General features: G+C 35.4%; 1 protein-coding gene across 1 annotated transcript; it reads left to right on the top strand.

The window, feature by feature from the left end:
• The first annotated feature begins 1,986 nt into the window (after positions 1-1,986).
• Macc1 (MET transcriptional regulator MACC1) lies at positions 1,987-21,598 on the top strand. Its single transcript, XM_052184793.1, is given in 5 exon segments — positions 1,987-2,101; positions 3,840-4,951; positions 4,953-5,882; positions 6,878-7,066; positions 21,386-21,598. Coding segments are annotated over 5 exon segments (2,559 nt in total).
• The last annotated feature ends 1,377 nt before the right edge of the window (positions 21,599-22,975 follow it).

Genomic DNA, 22,975 nt, shown 5'->3' with positions numbered 1-22,975 from the left:
ACCCAAAAACACTTCTTTTGAAAGACGTCAATAACTTTAAAGGATTGTGCCAAATAGAATGGTCAACTTGAAGGAGTTATAGCCAACACATTAGTCAGAATGAGAAGAAAGGTTATTGCTGGAATGGGGGCAGGAATATTGGCCAGCCCGAGGAGGCAACATTGGGAACTTCAAGACAGAGAAGAAATTTTGTGTAACTAGGTATATGTGCTGGCTCTAACATTTGGAAGAAAGTTTTTCTATGTCAGTCTTAGTTCCTTTTCAAGTTAGTCATGACCTATTACTTGGGTTTGAAAAGGCTTTCTTTTATAAGCACAGGTGTCTTGCCTGCATGTGTCTTTGTACCAACCTTGTGCATGCTGTACCTTCAGCGTCCAGAACACTGTATTGGACACACTGGTACTAAAGTGAGGAGCCCCTACAAGGGAATAGAATCTATGCCTTCTGGAAGAGCAGCACGTGTTTTAAATATAGCCATCTCTCCACCTCTAGGGGCTTATTTCCACTGAAAATCAGATTTTTAAACATTTTCAATGCTGCCAAGGAGCAAAGAGAAATCTATATGTAACAGGAACTGAAACTCACTCAGGAAATGAGAACCCTAAACATAATGTTTACACTTTTAACTGTAATTCATCTGTATTAACTATGGAAAAGTACTCTGTTATATTAAAATACCACAATTTATTTATCTATTTATATGGCAAATGATATTTTGTTTAAATTCAGTTTGTATTTACATAATTAATGAACATTATGTATAATGTCCTTTTAAAATCATTTCTTTTATTTTTAAGATTATTAAATAATTACATTTTTCTCTCCCCCTTTCTCCCTTCAAGCCCTCATATATACTCCTCCTTGCTCCCTTTCAAATTTATTGCCTCTTTTTTGCATTAATTATTTTTACATATATACACATAAGTATTCTAAGCATAACAATATACCTTGCTAAGTCTGTATAATGCTACTGCATATGTGTTTTCAGGGCTGAATATTTGATACTGCATAACCAGTTGGAGTGCTCCTCCTGGGGAAGACTTCTCTAAACCTCTTCATTCTTTAGCTACCTAGATAGTTTTAGAAAAGCAACTGAGTAGAATTGGAATCCCTGGGTGCCAGGCCATAAATGTCCTCACAGATCCATCCTGCCAGATAGATTTCCAAGTGGTTGTGTTGTATTTATTAATACTTCTACTAGAGTATATACAATTTCCCTTTTTATTAGGTTTTCTGTTTAGGATACCATATGAGATTTCACAGGTAAAGCTTCCCAGTTATATATAAAAGACATTATCTCAAAGCATATTTCCTGGTCTTCTGGCTCTATAATTTCCCACACTGAAAGATTTCCTGAACCTTAGGTATAGGGGTTTATATTATAGATATATCTATTGGGGAGTGGGTACACCTAGTCAGCTGTTCTTTGTAATTGTCTCTTTCTGATGCAGAAAGAAGCATCTTTGATGGGGGGTAAGAGCTATACCTATCTGTGGGTAAAGAATGAGTATTTAGAATGCTTTAGAAATTATACTTGTTGAGGAGAGTGGCAGTAATAGGTTCTCCTCATGGGCTAGGTTTACAGTATCTGCCATGAATTCCCTTCAGGTCCAGTTGGATGATTGTTGGTTACTTTCAGATATGTTATATATAATTTTCTAGTAGTCATATATTCTCTATTTATTAAAGTGTCAATTTATTATTCTTTATCTTATCTTTGAGACATTCACTGATTATTTTATACTGAATCATTAATGAATACTTTGCTGGGATAAATTCTTTATGTGTGATTATTCCAGAATTGTCATAAAAGAAAATGCTAACACACATTTCCAAATACCTACCAGAATGAGAGATATATGTAGATATAATTACATGAAGTTTTCTGTTTAAATATGCATGAACATTTTTTAGATTGTTTCCTCTGCCAACTTACTTATATGTGCTTACAATAAATATGCCTCTATTTGCTTTGTAGGTGGCAAAATGCTAATCAGTGAAAGAGCCTATTGTTGGTCACGAGGAATTGGTCTAAGTAGATCTGAAGGAAATTTGGTTGACATGGAAGCCTCGAAACTCTCAAAAAATCACAGTATTACAGGTACAGGAATTTATAATATGATAATATTTCTATGTAAATAAATCAAATAATTTCCAGTACATAGGGAATGTTTGCCTTTAAAGAGCACTATGGAAGATTTACAATATTATCAAGTACAAGTGCTATCATAGAATAGAATATCATTAAAATTAAATGATTTCTTAAGAAAGGTATGCTAATAGGGGCTAGAAGAATTCCTCAGTGGGTAAATGATTGCCATATAAGCATGAGAACAAGGCTTTGTTTTGCCAGTATACTTTAAAATCCATGCATGAGTGTGCATCTGTAGTCCCAGGACTATGGATCAGAGACTGGCAAATACTTGGAGCTTACTGCCCAGCAAGTGTAACTAATCAGTGAACTCCAGCTTTAATGCTGTTTCAAAGGTAAGGTGAAGTGTCATAAAGGAATACACCTGATGTTGCCTTCTGGCCTCCACATGTAGATATAATTGTGTGCACCCCCCCCAACACACACACAAATAAAGAAAGCACACTCACAGATTAAAACAGATTGTCCTGCAAATATTGTAAACTTGGGGGGATAGTGATGAAGATAAATAGGGACTGAGAAACCTAATAATCTTCATGGAGCAACATTCAATTGACCTGATACTAAAAGATAAAAAATTGAGTTTTTAGAGAGTCGGGGAATTTTTAGTAATAAGGAAAATATTAATTCTGTTTTTCAAAACTCATCGTATACATTTTAATAGTAGCGTAATTCACTTAAATCAAGATAAATGTACCACAAATAATAGGAAAGAAGTAACAATTTCCTAAAATTCTTTTTTCTAGAGAGCTTCAGATAATTCAATTGTCTATGATGGCTTTCATTGTCCTTAAAGCAGTATCAAATGCTCAATGTCCTCATTTTTGTGACCAGTATTTCTATGAAAGAGCCAAACAAATGCTACTCTAAACATGAAATGATGATCCTGATGCTGCGGGATGTGTTAGGAATGTCTTCTGTGTTCTTCTATCCATTTCCAAGGATGTAATAAAGTGTTTATGTGTCTGGTGACATTCCATCCTTTAGCAAGTACAATCTCTTAAAAGTCCAGTAAATTACTTCAGGCAATAAATTCATGGGAAATCTGTTTTGTCAATGTGACTTTTATACACATACAAAATACATTGTTAAGTCTATTAATACAACGTTACCAGAAAATAAATAAATAATGATAATGTTAACTTAGAAGACTGTTTTGAAAACTATTCAATTGTTTATGAATATTTTTGCCATTTCCTAGATATCATTTGAAAAGAAACAGTTAATCTTTTGGATATAATGAGATAAACAGCTCAATGTTTAGAAAAACTTCATGTTGACTGTTTCTTTAGGAGTTTACTTTGGGTAAATGAAACAAAATAATAAGGTGTAACTTTATGCTAGCATAAATAAATGTGTTAAATTCATTATTAATATATTGTTATATGTATCTATATACTGTACTCAACATTCATTTACTTTATATTTTATGATACCTTAAGATAAAATTAATATACCTCTACTCAAAACAATTTTGTATAAAATGCCCCTTTCCTCATTATAAACAAATTAATAAAATTTACTCCTGAGTTTTTAGTAGACACAGCCTGGGCATCAAAAGTAAAAACCTAAAGAAAATTTTGAGTTTTTAAGGTGTGAAGAAATTAATCATAGTTGTATAATTTTATCTTTGCTTTGTTTTTTTTTTTTGTTTTTTTTTTTTTTTTTTTTTTTTTTAAATAACAAGCATGGCAAAGGCTAGGCTTGCATCACAACTGGCCAGATGCTTCTACTCTCCATGGTGATAGTGATGCCAAAGCTACAAATCCGTTCTGCAGTGAACTGTCTGCCTCAAACCCATTTCTGGAGGACATCACACGAGTAAGAAATAACAAAAAGAGAGATAATATTTCTATCTTGAAGGAAGATCCTTTTCTTTTCTTAAGACAAATAGAAACAGAAAATTCTTTTGATTCCTCTGGTGATGAACTTGACATGGTTCAGGGGTTTAAGTCATCTTCCTCAAGGAAGTCAGGAAGGTCAAAGAGTGTTTCAGAACTCCTGGATGTCTTAAGTGACACAATACACTCTCATCAAAGTATACATAGCTCTGACCAGATCCTAGTACAAGACTTAGAATGGCTTCAGAACGACCGAGAAGCATATAAAATGGCTTGGCTAAGTCAACGTCAGCTGGCCCGCTCTTGCCTAGATCTGAATACAATTAATCAGAGTCCTGGGTGGGCTCAAACACAAATTGCAGAGACCATTGCAGTTTGTAAGTTAAATCACCAAGGAGGGTCAGTGCAATTACCTGACTCAGACATCACTATTCATGTACCCCAAGGACACGTGGCTGTAGGAGAATTCCAGGAGGTATCATTGAGAGCATTTCTGGATCCTCCACCAAAGCTGAACCATGATCTCTCTTGTACTATAAGCCCTCTCTTGGAAATCAGGTTAAGCAACCTGAATACCATGGAAGCTATTTTGTTGGAGGTGAAAACTGGAGCAGAAGTGAGAACAGATCCTCTGAGCCAAGTCATGACAAAAATGGTGTGTTTGCACAGTCTGGACAGAGAAGGCCCTTTCCAAGTGCTAAATAACTGCTATATCTACAAAGATACCATCCAAGCAAAGCTTCTTGATTTGAGCCATGTAATATATATAGTCATAGCTGCACAAGCTATGACCATTCAGCCACCAGCTGCTACTGTTTGGGATTATATCCACAAAACCACCTCCATTGGAATTTATGGACCCAAATATCTTCATCCAAGCTTTACTGCTATTTTCACTGTTTACGGACACAACTATGTGCCAGGAAAGTTTACAGTCTCTGACATTAGAAAGGGTGGAAAAAAACACATCTCCAGTCGTATTTCACCTCTGGGGAAAGCATTCATTTTCACTTGACAAGCCACAAGATTTAATTATTTCAGCTTTTTCATGTGATCCTGATTTTGAAGTTAAAGAAGAGGGAGAGAGAAAAGTAATTGTGCAAAGGCAATTGGAAGCAGGTATGGTAGTTCATCAGCAAGTTTTCTTTTCTTCAGTTGACCACAGAGAGATGCACTTGTTTGTTTTCCGGGTTCAGGTAAAGACTCTCAATGGAAAATCAGTGACACAGTTCTTTGTCACTTCACCTGATCCATCCCCAAATCTAAAAAGGTTCTCATATTTACCAGACCTTTCCCAGAAGAAGAGAGAAGACAGGAGAGTGCCTTTATTGTCAACAGAACTTGTTAAGTATCCCACTTTCCAAGATAAAAAAGTAAACTTTACCAATTATGGCGTCACACTGAAGACAGTACTGAGGCAAAGTAAGATTGACTATTTGCTTGAGTATTTAAAAGGGGACACAATTGCCCTTCTTGGAGAAGGCACAGTAAGAGCCATTGGACAGTCCAAAGTGAAAGAATGGTATGTAGGAGTCCTTCGAGGTAAGATCGGACTCGTGCATTGCAAAAATGTCAAAGTGATTTCCAAAGAACAAGTGATATCAATGTCTGATGGTATTTTGACAACCAAGAATCTTCTAGAACAAATTGCCTTGCCATTTAAAAATCTGACTTATATATACTCTGTTGTATTGACCTTGGTGTCAGAAAATGTTCATGACTGGAAAGTTTTAGCTAATGTCCTGGGTTACTCACATCTGGCACAGGAAGATTTTGATATAATTCACGCTGACAAGGAACCAGAAAGGGTTTCCTACATTGTCAAGAAGTTAAAGGAGGATTGCCATGAAGACAGAAATACCAGGAAGTTTCTTTATGAACTGATTGTGGTGAGTATTGGTTGATCATAATAATCTATTTTAGAGAATTTGATAAACTTGATGATATTTATAACAAAAATGAGAGGTGAAATGAAAGTCTAGATGTCACAGATACATTGAAACCATTGAACATCAAATGTGGAACTTTTTCTACAAGGTCATAACTTTAGATTCATGATCTAAGAGTTAATTGTGATATTTTTCTCAGAAAATTGGTCTGTATGGATAATCTAAAGGTTATGTTTGTGTTGGGCCTTTTCTTTTAAACTCAAATTATTTCTTTTGTCAAATATTTAAATAGCCATTAAAATATCACAGGCGCTCCATAACATGAAAGTAAAGAATAATAAATAAAACTACCTAGACTTACGTGAGGCTCATTTTTGAGTGTTTTCTTCAAACACATAAATATTAGTCTGATAACATTCCACTTTCCCATTGCATGAGTGTTCACCTTTATTACCTTTTGGTTTATATTAACAGAATCACATTAGTAGTGATTTAAACTCAAAAACTTCTGTAGCTTTGTTCAAAATTAAAGGAGTATCATATGTCTATTCAATAAACATGATTCTAGAAAAATTTTAATTACATTTTGTTGAAATAGATTCATTTGGTAAGGCAAGGAATAAGTTTTTTGAAAAAATGAGTAATTACCCCTAGATTCAGAAATTATTAATTGCTGGAGTCATGGGTATGGATAAAAGGGTAGATATTCTTCCATTAAGGGATTAAGACATATATCAGTAAAGTGGTTTATCCAGGATCCCACGATTAGCAACTGAGGCTTCAAAAACATTCCCCTAACTCTAGAATAGTTATGATCACTGTAGTTGCTTATTGAATTTTCTTAAATGTGAATCAGCATTCTGAGTTTAAAAACCTCAACTATATGCATGGCGGGGAAAGGGATTCCAATTACTAGAATACATAATGTAAATTATAGTTTAGAGGAAAAAAATCAATGAGATGTTTCTAAATCTAATACAAAATTGCTGCCTCAGGCTCTGCTAAAAATGGATTGCCAAGGGTTAGTCGCACGTCTTATCCAAGAGGCAGTTATTCTGACTTCAGCTGTAAAGCTTGGAAGAAGCTGGAGGGAACTTGCTGAGAAGTCTGCAGGACTCACTAAGCATCAGATACAGGCATATGAAATTCCTCACAGAGGAAAATCTGGAGAAGTTCCAGCAGAGGTAAGATTTTCATATATTCCATTTAATAGTGACAGACTACAAGCAAATAAAGAAAATGCCAGTTAGTCTTCTCCATATTCATGAATTAATTTAAAGAACATTCAGGGAGACCTACTAACTGAAGTTATCATGTAGGTAATCCTGTTGGAAGTGTCTGAAATATATCGTCCCCACTTATCAAAAGCACATTCATATTTCTCTTGTTGGATTTCATATTAACATGGCTTCTGCTTAAATTAATCCATTACATCAGGACAGTGAGGACACAAGGCCACAAGAATGGACATCAAAAATAGGTATATTTTGGAGTCAAGCAATAATATCAATCAAGTCAACCCTCACAAGACATACTAATCAATACCATTATACAAACTTAATCATTTATGACAAATAATAAATGCTTGATAATGAATATGACGAGAGTGGATGATATGGAGGTCACTGTAAATGACTGACAAGAGATATCAAAGAGCTCTTTGGAGCTCTTTGTCACTTATTGTAATTCTATGCACAATAAGAACAATAAATACCATACACAGCGTGTATTAAAAGCGTTTAATACAAAAATGTTCATCAGAAAACCTGCTTGTATCAGGCTTATATGGATTCTATGTACACAGTGCATGAATTCTGCTATGCACATAGCATACACACATTTCTTCAGATTTCCTTAGAAGCAATGTGATCCAATTTTCATTAAATTAAATAATATATTTACAGTAATGAAATATGTTTTAAAGTTAAAATGTTTTTTAAAATGTTAAAACTTTTTCAAGATATTTTAGTTAAGACCAATATTCTCTGTTTTGAGATGATGATGTTAGAAGCATCAGGTACGTGTTCTTTGTCATTTTGAGTCATACAGGTGAGTATTTACTTTTGAGATTCCTTTTCTTACTGTGAAGCAACAATTCTGTTAGGTGACCAGGTTGCAGACTTTGCAGGAGGTGCTCAGTCAGTCAAGTCAGTTAATGCTTTCCAGCAGGTGTCAGCTGGACAGCTGCTGAATCCCTGAAACCCAGCTCACAGGCAAAGACTTGTAAACAAAACTATCCAGCAGCAGCAGAAGACTGGACACACATGTCCTACTTATCAGCTGTATGTATGCCTGTAACCCTAGAAAGGAATTACAGCCTATTAATGAGCAGACTCTAGCACGAACATAGCATACAAGATGAACATAGATGTTTCCTAAGTGGGTTGAAAAAGCAGGCTGAGAAAGGAGTATTATGTGAATTGTGCTGCTGTGGTCCTAGCATTTCAGTTAACCAATTATAAAGCTTCACATCTTTTGTCTCCAATAGGCCTTGTCTTTTAAGAATTTTGTTTAGACTTACTGGAGAGCTGTTTACCCTGCCAGCTCTCGTAAGCATCTGGATTCTCTCTAATTGTGTTTATTGTTTGTCTTCCTAAAATCTTGATGCAGGCTTATTTTCCATTATTTACTTTCACAAAGCCCAAACCATACGTGCCTAAGTCTATGTCTGAGGCTGATAAAATCTCAGAAGCATAAGAAAAAGCCCCTAGATGTTTTCTAGAGGCAACAATTCAATTCCTTGTGACTAATACTAACAGCTACTATCTGACCCATGTTATCACCTAGGTAAACTCCAAGGCATTTTGGCCTGAAGCCATTCTAAATGTCCTATAGCATATTTTACCTGTAGGGCTGCTTAAAGGGTTAATATATGCTAATGCCCATATCCGTAAAATGTCCTTGATGAGTTTTATTCTCCTTGAAAAGAGATGGATATTAAACATGATCAATTTGACAAATCAGTAATTGATTTATAAAGAGTTCTGAATGAAAGTGCTGTGGGTGAACTGGCTTTGGGGCGAGGAAACACCACTTTAGTGTTCCTTCACTGCTTTGTTTCTCTCCTCTGGCAGGAGATCTCCTGGGATGTCAGTACCCACACTTGCCCTGTTTCCCTTCTTTTCAACTTGTTTTTCTTCTTTTTGTTTACTTTTAATATACTCGGCAATTACTTGGCACTTATCTGGACTGGGCACTGTTTTAGGAATAATATAAGAAGTATGGTATTTAAAGTAACAAAACGTATGAGGGCTACAAAAATTTCACCTAGCATGTAGAATGACTACTAAAATTAGCATTTCCTAAAACTAACAATACTGCAAGGACCTTTTACTTCAAGACTGAATATTCAACTCTTCATACCACTTGGAATTAAGTATGGTGTGTTCAGGGCTGGAGATTTAGGGTACTCACTTTCTCCTTCCTTTTTCTATTTTCCTCTTTTCAAGAGACATTATTGAGGCAGGGGGTTAACTTAGAAACTCATAAAATTAGCATATGAAAGAAACCAGTTGACAGAACCACTGGAAGCTTCTCCTCCTGGTCACAGAACCTGTGTGAGGGGAAAACAGTCTTCAAAATTGAAAGGAAAGTGAAAACTTCACTGACTCTGATGACCTAGGGCTATAACTTTCCCATTCCTCTACCCTACTTCTCTTAGTAATATCTATTTCTACCCCTATGCCTGTGCCCCTGGTACAGTTCTTTCCTCTGTAATGCAAGAACCTGGAAATCTCAGCTGGTTCTCCTAGGATTCAGTTGAGCAATAATGGCATTATGTTGCTTCCAAAATTCATCTGATCATTTTCATCAAGCCTCAAGCTGATTGAAGAAGGGAGATACTGAATGTGCCTTTCACATGTATTTTAATACTTTTGACCATTTATTTTTCCTTTCTAAGCAAAGAAAAAGTCTTTGGAGAATTCTGAGAATGTCACTTTTTCAAATGAGCAACAACTTACTTATCTTCTAAGTTACTACAACTGCTTCATTAAAACAAAACCATAATGTTTAGAACCAATCAAATGCATATAAGAAAAACACATTTTAAAAATGATTTTGTAGGGTTTTAAAAGACTTAGTTTTATATTATGCATATGGATGGATGTTTTGCCTGTATGTTTGTCTATGCACCAAATGCATGTCTGGTACCTCTGAAACCATATTTGGTATTCTATTCCCTGGAACTGACCTTACAGATTGTTGTCAATCTCCACATGAGTGCTAGGATTTGAACCTGTGTCCTTTGTAAGAGAAATCAGTGATCTTAACTGCTGAGCCATCTTTTTAGCCCATGGGAAACATTTTAAATAAAATGTTTCTTTTAAAAAATGTTTATACTATACAAAGATGTAAGTAATACCAACTTTGTTTTCTGTGAAAGTTAGTATTAACTAATTAGTATTGCCTGCTTTTGGGACCCTTGTCCTTCTACTGAGTTTCCTTGTCCAGCTTTAATATGAAGGGAGGTGCCTAATCTTATTGCAACTTGATTTGCTATATTTGGTTGATATTCCTGGGAGGCCTGCCCTTTGCTGAAGTAAAATGTAAGAGAAATAGAGAGAACAGGGAGTCTACAAGGAGAGGAAGGAGAGGAAACTGGGGTCAGGATATAATATATGAGAGAATGAATTATATAATAAACAATTTCCTTGTTTTTCTGAGGATATTTAGATTTTTAATTTGAAATACTAGAAAAATAGCACAATTTTTAAAAGTTTGATTTTATAGGAAGATGATCAGAGGATTCAGATCCTCAGTCAGCCTTCTGGATATTATTAACAAATGTGACATTAAATTCTCTGTAACTCTCTTCCATGGACCCTCTCTCTAACAATAAACACCAGTCTCCTCCTTTCCTATTCACTAAAAAGCCTCAAGGTTCATTTTACACTTTAAATTACCTCTGCCCACTCACTTCTTTTCTATACAGGAACCAGCAGGCCTTAGGAGGGGTAGTTCCTTTGGCATGTCACACTGGGCCACCATCTCCATGGAGACGCAGTAAAGCTAAAATGTTTAATCACCATCTGTTTTTCATCTCTGAAACTATTCACATGGAGAACAGTATAGCCATCCAGGTATAATTCTTTTTCCAGATACTTTTTAGTGCAAGTTTAATTCCCTCTTGTATTATCTAGAAGCAGTCTTTATTTTCCCTCCCTTTCTGACATCTGGAGTGCTCAAAACATTTTATCCTATATGTTGATTAAAAATGAGACTGTAGAAACTGTTGTGATTTATTGTTAGTTTAAATACATATTATGCAACATAAGGACCTTGGTTAGGTTTCTATAGTCCTTTTTAAAAAGTCAAGCATGGAGATGGAGATAGGTAGATCTCTAGAGCTTCTGGGTCAGCCCACCCAAACCTAGTTAGTGTGTTTAACCAATAACAGACTCTTTCTCAAAAACCAAGATTAGGGGATTAGAGAGATGGCCCAGTGTAAAAAGAGTGATTATTGTCCAAGTATGAGACTCTGAGCTCAGATCTCAGCACTCATATAAAAAGCCAAATATTGACAGGCAGCTTCATCCGCCTGTAATCCCAGAGCAGTGAGGTACAGAGATAGAGAATCATTGGTACTGGTGGACTGTCAGTCAAACTCTGGGTTTAGTGAAAGACTTTCTTTTAAGGGAATAAGTAGAAGAGTATATATGGGCATATAGTCTCTCCTTCCAAATGTTATAAACTATGGACAGACAGACAGTTGTTTGTTTATATGAAAAAAACTATAGATTTTTTATATGTGAATGAAGGTTTTATATAAAACTCACTCCTATTTTGTATCTTTCCCATTCATCTTTTTCTTTAGTGTTTTATTCATCTGCACACTTAATAGACTTTCTGAGCCAAGCAATTTTTACTTAGCATGGGCTCAGAAACTGCAAAGCACACAGACCGAAATCAAATAAAAACTTTTTTTCTTTTAAGGATAAACTGCCAATTTTTAAGTAGAAAAAAAAAAATAAAGATTCACTATTGAACTACATCTCCATTGGGAAGTAGATAATACCATAAAAATGAAAATTACTGTGTCAGTCATGTGAGAATCTTCTTCACATATTTCATTAATCTCTGTAAACACCAAGTAAGACATTAGAATCATCCTTTTTCTTACACACATGCACCCTGAGTATTAGTTCATTTATGTAACATTCAGGATGTCACGGTGAGTGACAGAGCTAGGGTTTGAACCCTGTCACTCATGGTTGCAGCCACTAATCTAGAAAGAAGATGAACTTTTACAGAGTTGACTGATTAAGGAAAGCTCAAAGTGATCAGGAAAAGTTGTGATAATCCTCGAGATACCAAAGAACCAGAAGCATTTCAGTTACTGAGAGGACCTGGACACTAGTTAGTAGTAAACTATAGGAGTGCACTGACAAGAAGTCATGTGTGGAGGAGAAAGATATGGTGTTTTTCCTGCAGGGATCCATAGGCAAGACTCTTCTGGCAAAGCCCTCTATTCTGAATTCCTGGTCCATTAGTCTGTTCATTAGCGCCTGACTTTGGATAAGTTGCTTGGCTTTTCTAAGAATTTTTACACTGAGTCATATAGCACTATCTTTTCATGTATTTAGATGGTTGGATAATATAACATATATAAAATATTTGTGATATGTGACAATTGTCATTATGAAAAGCATAGTATCAATTGTTTTTTTGAAGAGAAAGAGTTGAATTTGACAAATCTATGACCTTGAGTGATTTTTCTTGAAAAAGGAATCAAATGCAGCTACTTTTAATGACATGACTGAGAAAGAATGTAGGTAAGGAAAATGTCAGAGTGATTTCAGGGTCTTGGTGCTAAGGAATTGGCAGGCTGTTAACATATGGGAAAAAGTGAGGAAAAGTTTTAGCAGATCTGCTTTTCCTTATGGGCTTAACATATAATTTTCCTTGGAAAATATCTCTGACAAAAGATAAAAGGAATGAACTTGGACCATTGGAACTACCTGGTTTACAGATAACCCTGGGTTTGTTTATTTGGGTACTCTGTTGTCTCCTTATTTTTCTAAGCCTGGAGCTGTTGCAGCCCTGCTATGTAAATCTTTGTTGTTTTGCACTTAGACACACATTTATTCTTTCTTAAAAAAAGAAAATATTCTATGGAAAGTCAACTATCAGTAACAGAGTATATAGAATATTCTCTCAGACCTTCAGTGTTTGTATAAGAGACTTGGCATAGTCATTTTTTTTATTTTATATATATTTTTGAAGATAGGGTATCACATAGAGGTTGATCATGAATTCACTATGCAGCTAAAAATGACTTTGAACTTGTTTTTTCCCCAGCTTTACACTGCAGGCATGGGCCTTATACAAGTTTATGTGATAGGAGAGACTGAACTCAGAGGTTGATAGCCAAGCATTCTATCAATTAAGCTACATTTCCCAGGTCTGGTTTCATATTTTCTTTATCAAGTTTGTTATTAGAGTGAGAAGGTTCTGTGGTTTTAGAAAACCAAACCCAGCTAAGTGTAAGAACATTCAACAGAAATGTTTTTAAAAACCACTTGGTAATAAAATTAATTTGTGGTGATCCTTTATTGAAATGAAGCTGGATTTTTGATTTATAACTCAGGGACCTGGATTCTTGCCTGGATATGTGACTGTGATTTTATTACTAAGCCTCAAACTCAACAGTAATTACCTGTGATCAAGTAACTAATGCATGTGAGAAATGTTTACATTTTTTGCTTTATGTGCTTAGTGATGTTTTTATGGCATCTTGTAAAGTACAGTTTCTTTGATAGCAGGAAAAAGTAAAAACCTTATCTGAAGAAAAAATTATAGCTTATCAAAGGTCCTGGAGCTACATAACCAAGAGGCTAACTTCCAACACAGCATGTGCACTTTTAAACCCTTGCCATCATATTTCCCAGAACCTGGTTTACTATTTATATAGGAAAAATGTATTGGGGAAGCTTAAAGTTTCCAAACTTTGACACTCAGATGTGTCTTCACGGGGTGAAAGTACCAATTAGGAACATAATCATAAAAGCAGGGGGAGGAGGGATGGGATAGAGGGTTTCAGGGAGTGGGGGACACCAGGAAAGTAGATAACATTTGAAATGTAAATAAAGAAAATATCCAATAAAAAATAAATAATTACAAACTCTAAAATAAAAGACAGAAAGAACAAATAGGATACCTCAGAGGAGTTAGATTTCTTTCTCTTTCAAAGACAACAGCTACCTCTTTTTAACAGTATTTACATATTTACTAATCAGAGATAGTGTAAGGCCTACCTGAATATTGTGAATGATGTGCTGAACACAGAACACGTATAATAATCATTGGGAAGGCAAACATGTCTCAATACTCCTGCAGCTAATGGTACTTAAAATGAAATGCTGCTCCTATAATTTTATGAGGTATGAGTAGGTGGGTTATTAGTCCTCTACTGTGGCAAAATGCAATTATCCAAAGGTAATTAAAATTCATTACATTCTTTATGTTATTTCTATTTTACAAGCTAAAAAGACAGACTGGGATGCTCAGTTCTGAATTGCTCCTGTTCTTGGTGCATTTTGTCATCTGCTGCATTATTTAATGAAACACATTGGGTTCCATTGTATAAGTAACTTTATTGTTCTTGCCTCTATTTCTGTTTCATTTTGACTGGCATCCCACATATTATATCATCATTGCTCTTTACTTTTACTGTATCCACTAATACTGAGAAGATAAACCAAGGGAAAGACATTATTTCTCCCATACTGGGGCTTTGGAAAAGCACTTAATTTAATAGACTGTATCCTTGGATGCTGCTCTATATATAAAGAGAAGGGAGCACATGGATGAAAAATGAAGGGTGTTGTGTCTCCATTAACCTCATGTTTCCTACTCCAGGATGGGCCTGTACTGCCAGGAAATAAGCATTAAGAATTCTAAAGGGCTAAGGAGATAGATCAGTGATTAAAGACTTTGGCCATAAGCCTGAGAACACAAATTCTTAACTGAACCTCAGCTTTCATGCAGATTCCAGGTGGGCATGGCATCTGCCTACAACCTTAGCAGTTACAAGATTAAAAAAGAGAATTATTGGAGCAAGCTGATCAGCTAAACTAGGCGTGTGTATTAGAGAACTCTTGTCTTGGTATACAAGGTTGGATATTGTATATTGATCTCAACTTCTGGCTTTCACACACAAGTGTGCATGTACTTGCATACCCACACATATATGGACACATATATGCAAATGCACACCATATATACATGCACAGAGTAAAGGAAATCTGAGAGCAGTGTAGTAAGGAAGGAGCCGTGCATCAAATGTTTGCTACAGAGATAAAAAAGCTGAGGGACTTTGCTCTGTGGTTAAGACTAACTCAACAAAATCAAACTCTCAGTTTTCCTTTTGATTTCCAGAGCACATTAACAGTGTCTGATATTTTACCTTAGTCATAACATTAAACTTGGAAAACTATTTTTAAAACTTGGATAAGATATATGGTAAGAGAAATGTGAAGGTCATGTTTATCTACAACTCATCTTTGGTGTTTAGGTTGATATGAAATTAAAATTATTGATTCAACACATGTTATTTCTCCCATCATTTCCCGAGATGAAGACTTTATTTTCCCTGTAATTTCTCATAAAATGTGAACCTTTTGTGAACTTCCTGGGACTGTATTATATTTTAATATAGAATTTCACACACTTGATACATGTAAGTCATCTATTTTTTTTTACTTTATATTTCTTCATTTTATGGAGGCAAGTATAAAATATATATAAATTCTGAAAATTAAATGTGGTCATTTAACATCAATATCAAAGAATTTGAATCCAAATCTAATACATTTTTTCCATAAGAGACAAAAACTGATCAAACCATTCTGAGGAATGGTGGATTTGTGAAAGAAACACTTAACACAGAAAAGTTATACACTCCTGATATTTGTTTACTAAGGAATGACATATTTCTTAAATTCCAATATTTCTTTTATAGTATGCAATTTACAGATTTGGCAGAAATGTGCGCTTTCTCAACATCACTATTACTTGTCCCTTTCATTATTCTAGAGATTTAGATGGAACTTTCCCCCACAAGCTCATGTATTCATTCACTTTGGTGCGCAGTTGCAGGTGCTATGGGGGTGGGGGTGCGGGGAGGGGCAGTTATAGAACATTTAGAACATGGACTCTTTATAGAGGTAGTTCATCACCTGGGGAAGGCTTTGAGAATGTATAGCCTTGTTGCATTCCAAGTTTGCTTTCTCTGCTTCCCATGTGAGGTTGAACTGTGATTTCTTAGCTTCTTGCCTGCTGTCATACCTCCACAACTATTATGGACATCTTAGCCCTCTGGAACCCTAACTAAATTAAATTATTTTTTCTTAAGTTGTTTTTGGCCATACATTTTATCACACCAACAGAAAAGTAACTAATACAATTATTTTTCTTTTCAAGATGGTTCAAGCATTGTTTTGTTTCTATGTTTCTGGCTAATGAAAGTTTACCTTCTTGGAATTTTTTTTATATGCTATCTCTTTGGTCCTTGATAATTTTAAATTATCTGGAAAAGGTAGGATTTAAACCAAAAAATGTTTTCCTTTATAGAATGCTTATTTTTAATTGTTTTAAAATAATATTTTAAAAAATTACCTTCTTCCTACTAGCTGGTCCTCTGGTTATATTTCTCTTCTTTCTGCACTCAAATTCCATATGTGATCCATTTCTTTGTTGGTTTCTGTTTCTTTGTACTTCTTTATAACTAAAGCATATTCCTCTTTATGGGCTTCACACTGGCATTTCTAGGGTTACCACAGATGGACAGAATGTCCACATCCTTTCTTGCCTGTATTACATGTTTCATTACATCACTTGGTATGATAAGATGTGAGGGAGGAGACAGAAAAGTTTGCCCTCTGTGTCATGGTGCTGAAACTCAATAGCCAGCTTTGCAAGAGAAAAAATCTCTCAATTACTGCTTTTGCTAATTTCCATAATATAAATACTCCTAGTCTGGAGGATTTAATATTAAACACACACACACACACACACCACACACACACACAGCCCACTATGTGGGGTTGTGAAACTGATTTCAGACAAGCTGCTAGATATCTTTTTGAATCAGATGCTGTCTTAGTCAGGGTTTCTATTCCTGCACAAACATCATGGCCAAGAAGCAAGTTGGAGAAGTAAGGAAAGGGTTTATTCAGCTTACACTTCCATGTTGCTGTTCATCACCAAAGGAAGTAAGGACTGGAACTCAAGCAGGTCAGGAAGCCGGAGCTGATGCAAAGGCAGTGGAGGGATGTTACTTACTGGCTTGCTTCCTCTGTCTTGCTCAGCTTGCTTTCTTACAGAACCCAAGACTACCAGCCCAGGGATGGCACCACCCAAAATGGGCCCTCCCCACCTTGATCACCAACTGAGAAAATGCCCCACAGCTGGATCTCGTGGATGCACTTCCCCAACTGAAACTCCTTTCTCAGTGATAACTCCAGCCTGTGTCAAGTTGACACACAAAACCAGTCATTACAGCTGTGAACCACTGTTTTTTGAAACATTATTACTGTTCTTCACTCTGACTCTACTGTTTGTTCTTTGGTTCTTTATCTCACTAGTATCTATAGGTATCTATAGTTTTCTGTAAAGTATAAACTTCCACACACCTCCTTCTCTTCTTTGACATTTTCTTCTACTAGTCTATTTTTCCTGATCACTGTGATATGAATAATGTTCAGTCATTGAGTTCCTTCAGGTCATCTGTCTATTCTAAGTCCTTATCAGATAATCCCAGTCTGTCTCACATATGGAATGTTTCACATTCCATAAGGCTAAAAAGAGCTTCTTTATCTTGTCCCTATTAAAATTTTACCTAATTTCCTCCATATATACTTAAAGGTATTAAATATAACTATAATATGGGTAGCTTTGAGGTGCCTTAGTGAAGAAACAAGACTTGGGAATTATTGTATATACTTTATAGCTTTAAAAATCTAAAGCCCAGACTGAACTATGAAATAAGCAATGGAACTTGTATGTGAGCATACAATTCTAGCAGCAAAGTTCACGTTCCTTTACAGCTTATCACACCCTATCTATTTATGGCAGGAGAGGTGGTTCATCAAATAAAAGTGTTGACTGTTCTTGCAGAGTACTGTATTTGTTTCCCAGAACCCACATTGTCGCTCTAAATCATTTGTAACTCCAGTTCCAGAAGATTCAAAACTCATTTATGTTCTCTGAGGGTGCCAGTCATATACATAGTCCATATATATTCATGCAGGGAGAACCCTCATAAACATAAATTAACCTTTTGAAAAGGTTTATTTTCTCTACATTTCTCTTGAAGAGAAAGTCATATCTTTCTCACATTGATTGTTGCAAGTCAATTAATTGATAGATACTTTTTCTATACAATTTCTATACAAATTTTAGACAATTTGTCCAATAGTCTACCCCATTTCTATCTGTAAGCTTCTAAAAAAGCAAGAAACACTCTTAGTCTTTATCTTATGCCTTGTTATAACAAAAATTCTTGAAGGGACATGTACTTGGTGAATCTTGATTTAGCAAGTAAATCAATTAGTGGACAAAGATATATTCACCATATTTACACTGTGTATGATAGTATTTTTCTATCATGTGGGTTGAAAGCCACTAGTGGTTTTATGTATAGCAAATCAAATTTTATACTGAAGACCTGTGCAGGCTTAGTTTCCTGCATGGAAAAATCCCATTCTTATTATAGTTCAGATCAGGAAGGTTACCTATATCTTGATGCTTCCATCCTAAGACTCTTATACCCATTTCTGCCTGAGTATAATTTAGACTTCAGGGTATCTCAGAAGAGTTTAAGGAAATATCCTACCTTACATTTCTGATTAATTTAGGTATTCCTGGGAGCTTTCTTTGTACTTTCAAAAGACTTACATAGGGATCAGACCTCAATAATCAATCCATGTTTCTCTGAATTTCTAGGGCTGGCTGCCTTATTCTGCACTCTGTGCAAACTGGCTAATGTGAGGAGATTATGTAGTATTCTGTACAAATACAGAGAGATGTAGGTTCTAATTTATGTGTCATCTAATTTGTATGTCAGTTCATATGTATCTCAGGGTTTCTCTGTATATACTAATATACTGTGTTGGACAAAGACAATGTATACAAAGCTTGTCTGCCTCAGAAAGTCAGTGGGGATGTTTACCCATGAACATAAAGAAACCTATTCGTGCATCATAGTAAAGATTGTCAAAATTTCCCATTTGAAATCTCCAATACCTGCTTTCTATAGTGTTCTATGCTATTCTCTGCCATCACCTGTTACCATTGCCAGCTACTACCTGTTGTAAATATTTCCAAATACATTTCTTTAACTCAGTCACAAAAGGAATTAGAACAGTCTAATGGGCCACTAAATTATTTACCATTATGTTAAACAATACAAGAAAAATTGAAAAGTATTATCCCAGTTAGTTGAGTATTAGTGACTGAGTGGATTCAATGTAGAATATAAATTCAGAGCATGTATAGACAGGATGTAGCCACAGAGATTAATCATTTGTTTAATGCAACTCTTATCAAAGCAGTGACAGTTGAGATAGAGCCTGATATAAGCCTCTATTAATATAGCTTACTTCTCTTTTCTTGATGAACTAATACTAGTAAGAGTTTGTGTTCAACAATAACTTTCAGAAAATGGGACACTGAATTTGTCTTATTTAAGTGGCAGAAGATACAAATTTCCATAAGCAGGATCAGTGAGGGTAAAGCTTTTATGCAAAATTCTGTGGTAGTAGTTCTCCACCTTTCTAATGCTGAAGCCCTTTAATACAGTTCCTCCTGACACCAAAGCATAAAACTATTTTATTGTTACTTCATAATTGTAGTTTCATTTCTGCTAAGAAACATGATGTAAATATCAGTGTTTTCTGGTGGTCTTTGGGAGTAGTGACACACATGTTGACAACCATTGCTCTAAGGTGACTTCTGTCTCTTTATACCTTAACATGACATGACTTTGTTAATTACACTTCATTCTCTATATTTCAGAATTATCCTTTACAAGAAAGGTGAGGGAATGGGTGTCCATGTCTCCTTAGAAATGTCAACTTGAACAAATAACATCATATTACCCCCCTTGAGCTTTTTTGTATATGGACTGGAACAAGCTATAATGGTATCTGGTAGAGATTTATTCTTTCCACTTCAATTATAGACTGTACGGGTGATAGTGATAGCAAGTGAAAAATTATATTCAATCACATGGAATATTGGTGTTAATGGAGGTAACGTTTTAAGAAAGAAATTCTATGCAATATTGAGCTCAAAGTTGGTATTCTTAACATTATTCAAGTGGTAGAATTACAAATAAGCCAATTTGATGAGCCCAAATAAGTAGTGAGCACCAAAGTTTACATTCCAAATATTCTAATTATATGTGTATGGCTTGTTATTTTCTTAAAATAAATTCATGTTAACCATGTATATGTCTGTATTTTTCCATTTGTCTTATTTGGTTTGCCTTTGTCTTCATTCTCTCTGAGCCGGTTGCCTTGGCAACCATCACTATGTGCTTGTATGTGAAGCTTTCCTTTGACGTACATTTATTTCTATGGAAACAGTGATGTCATGGGTGTGGGCAGGTGCTCAGGGGAAGCAAAGGAAAGAAACCTAGAATGTTGATCTTTCTTTAGATCATAAATGTACAATGAAAGTAAGTTTTCAAGGTAATGAACTGTAATTTTGTCTTTATTTTGATTTGATCATCAAGCTACAGTTTGCTTATATATAGATTTGCTGAAATAGAATGAATTAAAAGTATGAATTTCAAAGCATATTTTAAAGCACATTGTCATGATATATAATACTATTAAATTCAACACAATTACATATATGTAACAAATGTTAACCTTAAAAGTCAGAGTTAAATGTTTACTCAATTGTATTTGTTATTATAAAAAAAAATATGGTATTGATAGGATGACTTGGTAGGTAAAGGTTTGTCATGAAGCTTGACAACTGAGTTTGATCCCTGTTTCTCATGGTGAGTGAAAACTGACTCCAACAAATTATCCTCTGATTTCCATATGCATTTGTGGCATGCATTCACCACCACCACCACCACCACACACAATGAATACATACACAATAAAATTTTAATCATGCAAGGACTTTTATATTAACATGTATACTAGATAGTAGATCAAGAAAAAGATTTCACACAGCCATTATAATAAAAAAAGACCCTAGTTTAAGAAACATAGGGATATAGAAAATGGTTATTTCTTTTACAACATCAAAAGTTCACATAATAGGCATTCTATATTAAGTCTTAAAAAATATCTCTGTCTCTGTCTTTCTGTTTCTGTCTCTGTCTTTCTGTTTCTGTCTGTCTCTGTCTGTCTCTCTGTCTCTGTCACTATTTCTCTCTCTCTCTCTCTCTCTTTCTCTCTTTCTCTCTCTCTCTCTCTCTCTCTCTCTCTCTCTCTCTGCTACTTGTCTATTATTGACTTAAATATATTTTCTTTTCTTTATAGACAATGTGGAAACCTGCCTATGATTTTCTCTATGCATGGAGTTCTCACTATGGAAATAGCTACAGAGATGTGTTACAAGACCTTCAATCAGCTTTGGACAGAATGAAAAATCCTGTTACTAAATGGTGGAGAGATTTAACTGGAACTTTAATACTTGTAAATTCTTTAGAGATTGTGAGAGTAACTGCTTTCTCTACTTCTCAGGAAATATAGAATAAAGCAAATTTGGGGAGCAATGAGAATGGTAAGGGGGAATGGGGTGTGTGTGTGTGTGTGTGTGTGTATGTGTGTATGTATGTGTGTGTGTGTATGTTTGTGTGTGTGTGTGTGTGTGTGAGAGAGAGAGAGAGAGAGAGAGAGGGAGGGAGGGAGAGAGAGAGGAGAAGGAGGAGGAGGGGAGAGAGGAGAAGGAGGAGGAGGAGCTCAAAGATGCCTTCTATTTGGAAAATTAAGTGCAGAAATCAAAGGTAGAAGACTACCCATGACGCTAGCATAAAGTCGATTTTCTGCCTTAAAAAACTGGTTCTAATTTTTGAAAAACCATACTACATAGCAGAATCATAAAGAGGACAAATAATACAAATTCATAATGAGAAATGAAGCATGTTCCTCTCTTTGAACATTTAAGTAATTTCCAAAAGAAATATATGACACCATCAGAAAAACTGTCTTCAAGCATGCACTAAGAATTTTGTCAGCTACATCTGCATCTTGGGACTATATCTAATTTGAGGTTTTCTCCCATCATCAGAATGCAAAGTAATCCTTTAGCCATCATGATATTTAATACTGTTATTACAAACAATTACTATCACCAAAACACTTTCAGTCCTAAGATACTGACATCTTTATGTGTGTGCTCACAGGAAGACATGCTCTCTCTCTTGCGCTCTGTCTCTCTCTCTCTGTCTCTCTCTCTCTCTCTCTCTCTCTCTCTGTATATGTGTGTGTGTGTGTGTGTGTGTGTGTGTGTGTGTGTATGTGTGTGTGTGAACATATCCTAAAGTACATCACAAAACTTGTCGAAAACAAGGATAATGTGAGATCTCCATTCAGAATAGATAAATGTTAATGATTGGCAGAGTTGACAAAAAATGGTCTCTGTCCAATCATTGCATGGCTGCCAATGTCTTTGTATTTGGGCCTTCCTTTACTTATTGTAGTTCTCTTAAAGGAGAGTGAATCTAATGAGAAGCATACAGGTATTTGAGATATAGGATGTTATGAGGACGAATTCATGATGTCTGGCTTCAGTGCTACTAATAATAGGGATGGGTAATAAAAACTGTCATCATTAAATGTAAAATGTCATCTACAATGATAGCTGCAATGAAGAAGAAGCTGTGAGGCTGGAGTAGAGCATATCATATGAATGGGGAAGAAAGTGGATTCAGCAGAATTTTCTGAGAAGCAAATGATAATCCTGTAGAAGTTTGAGCATTGGTGTTAGCAGAGTAGGAGGAGTAGGAATTAGAAATCATTGAACCCTTCAGATAGTGGACAGACACCTCAGGAGATAGAGGGACATGGGTAAGATAAAGGTATAAAGATAAAAGGACAAGACTGAAGGTATTTGGGGAGGAGGCTACA

The sequence above is a fragment of the Apodemus sylvaticus genome, chromosome 6 (genome assembly GCF_947179515.1).
Source record: "Apodemus sylvaticus chromosome 6, mApoSyl1.1, whole genome shotgun sequence".
In the NCBI taxonomy this organism is placed as follows: Eukaryota; Metazoa; Chordata; class Mammalia; order Rodentia; family Muridae; genus Apodemus; species Apodemus sylvaticus.
This window is presented reverse-complemented; position numbering and strand designations above follow the sequence as displayed.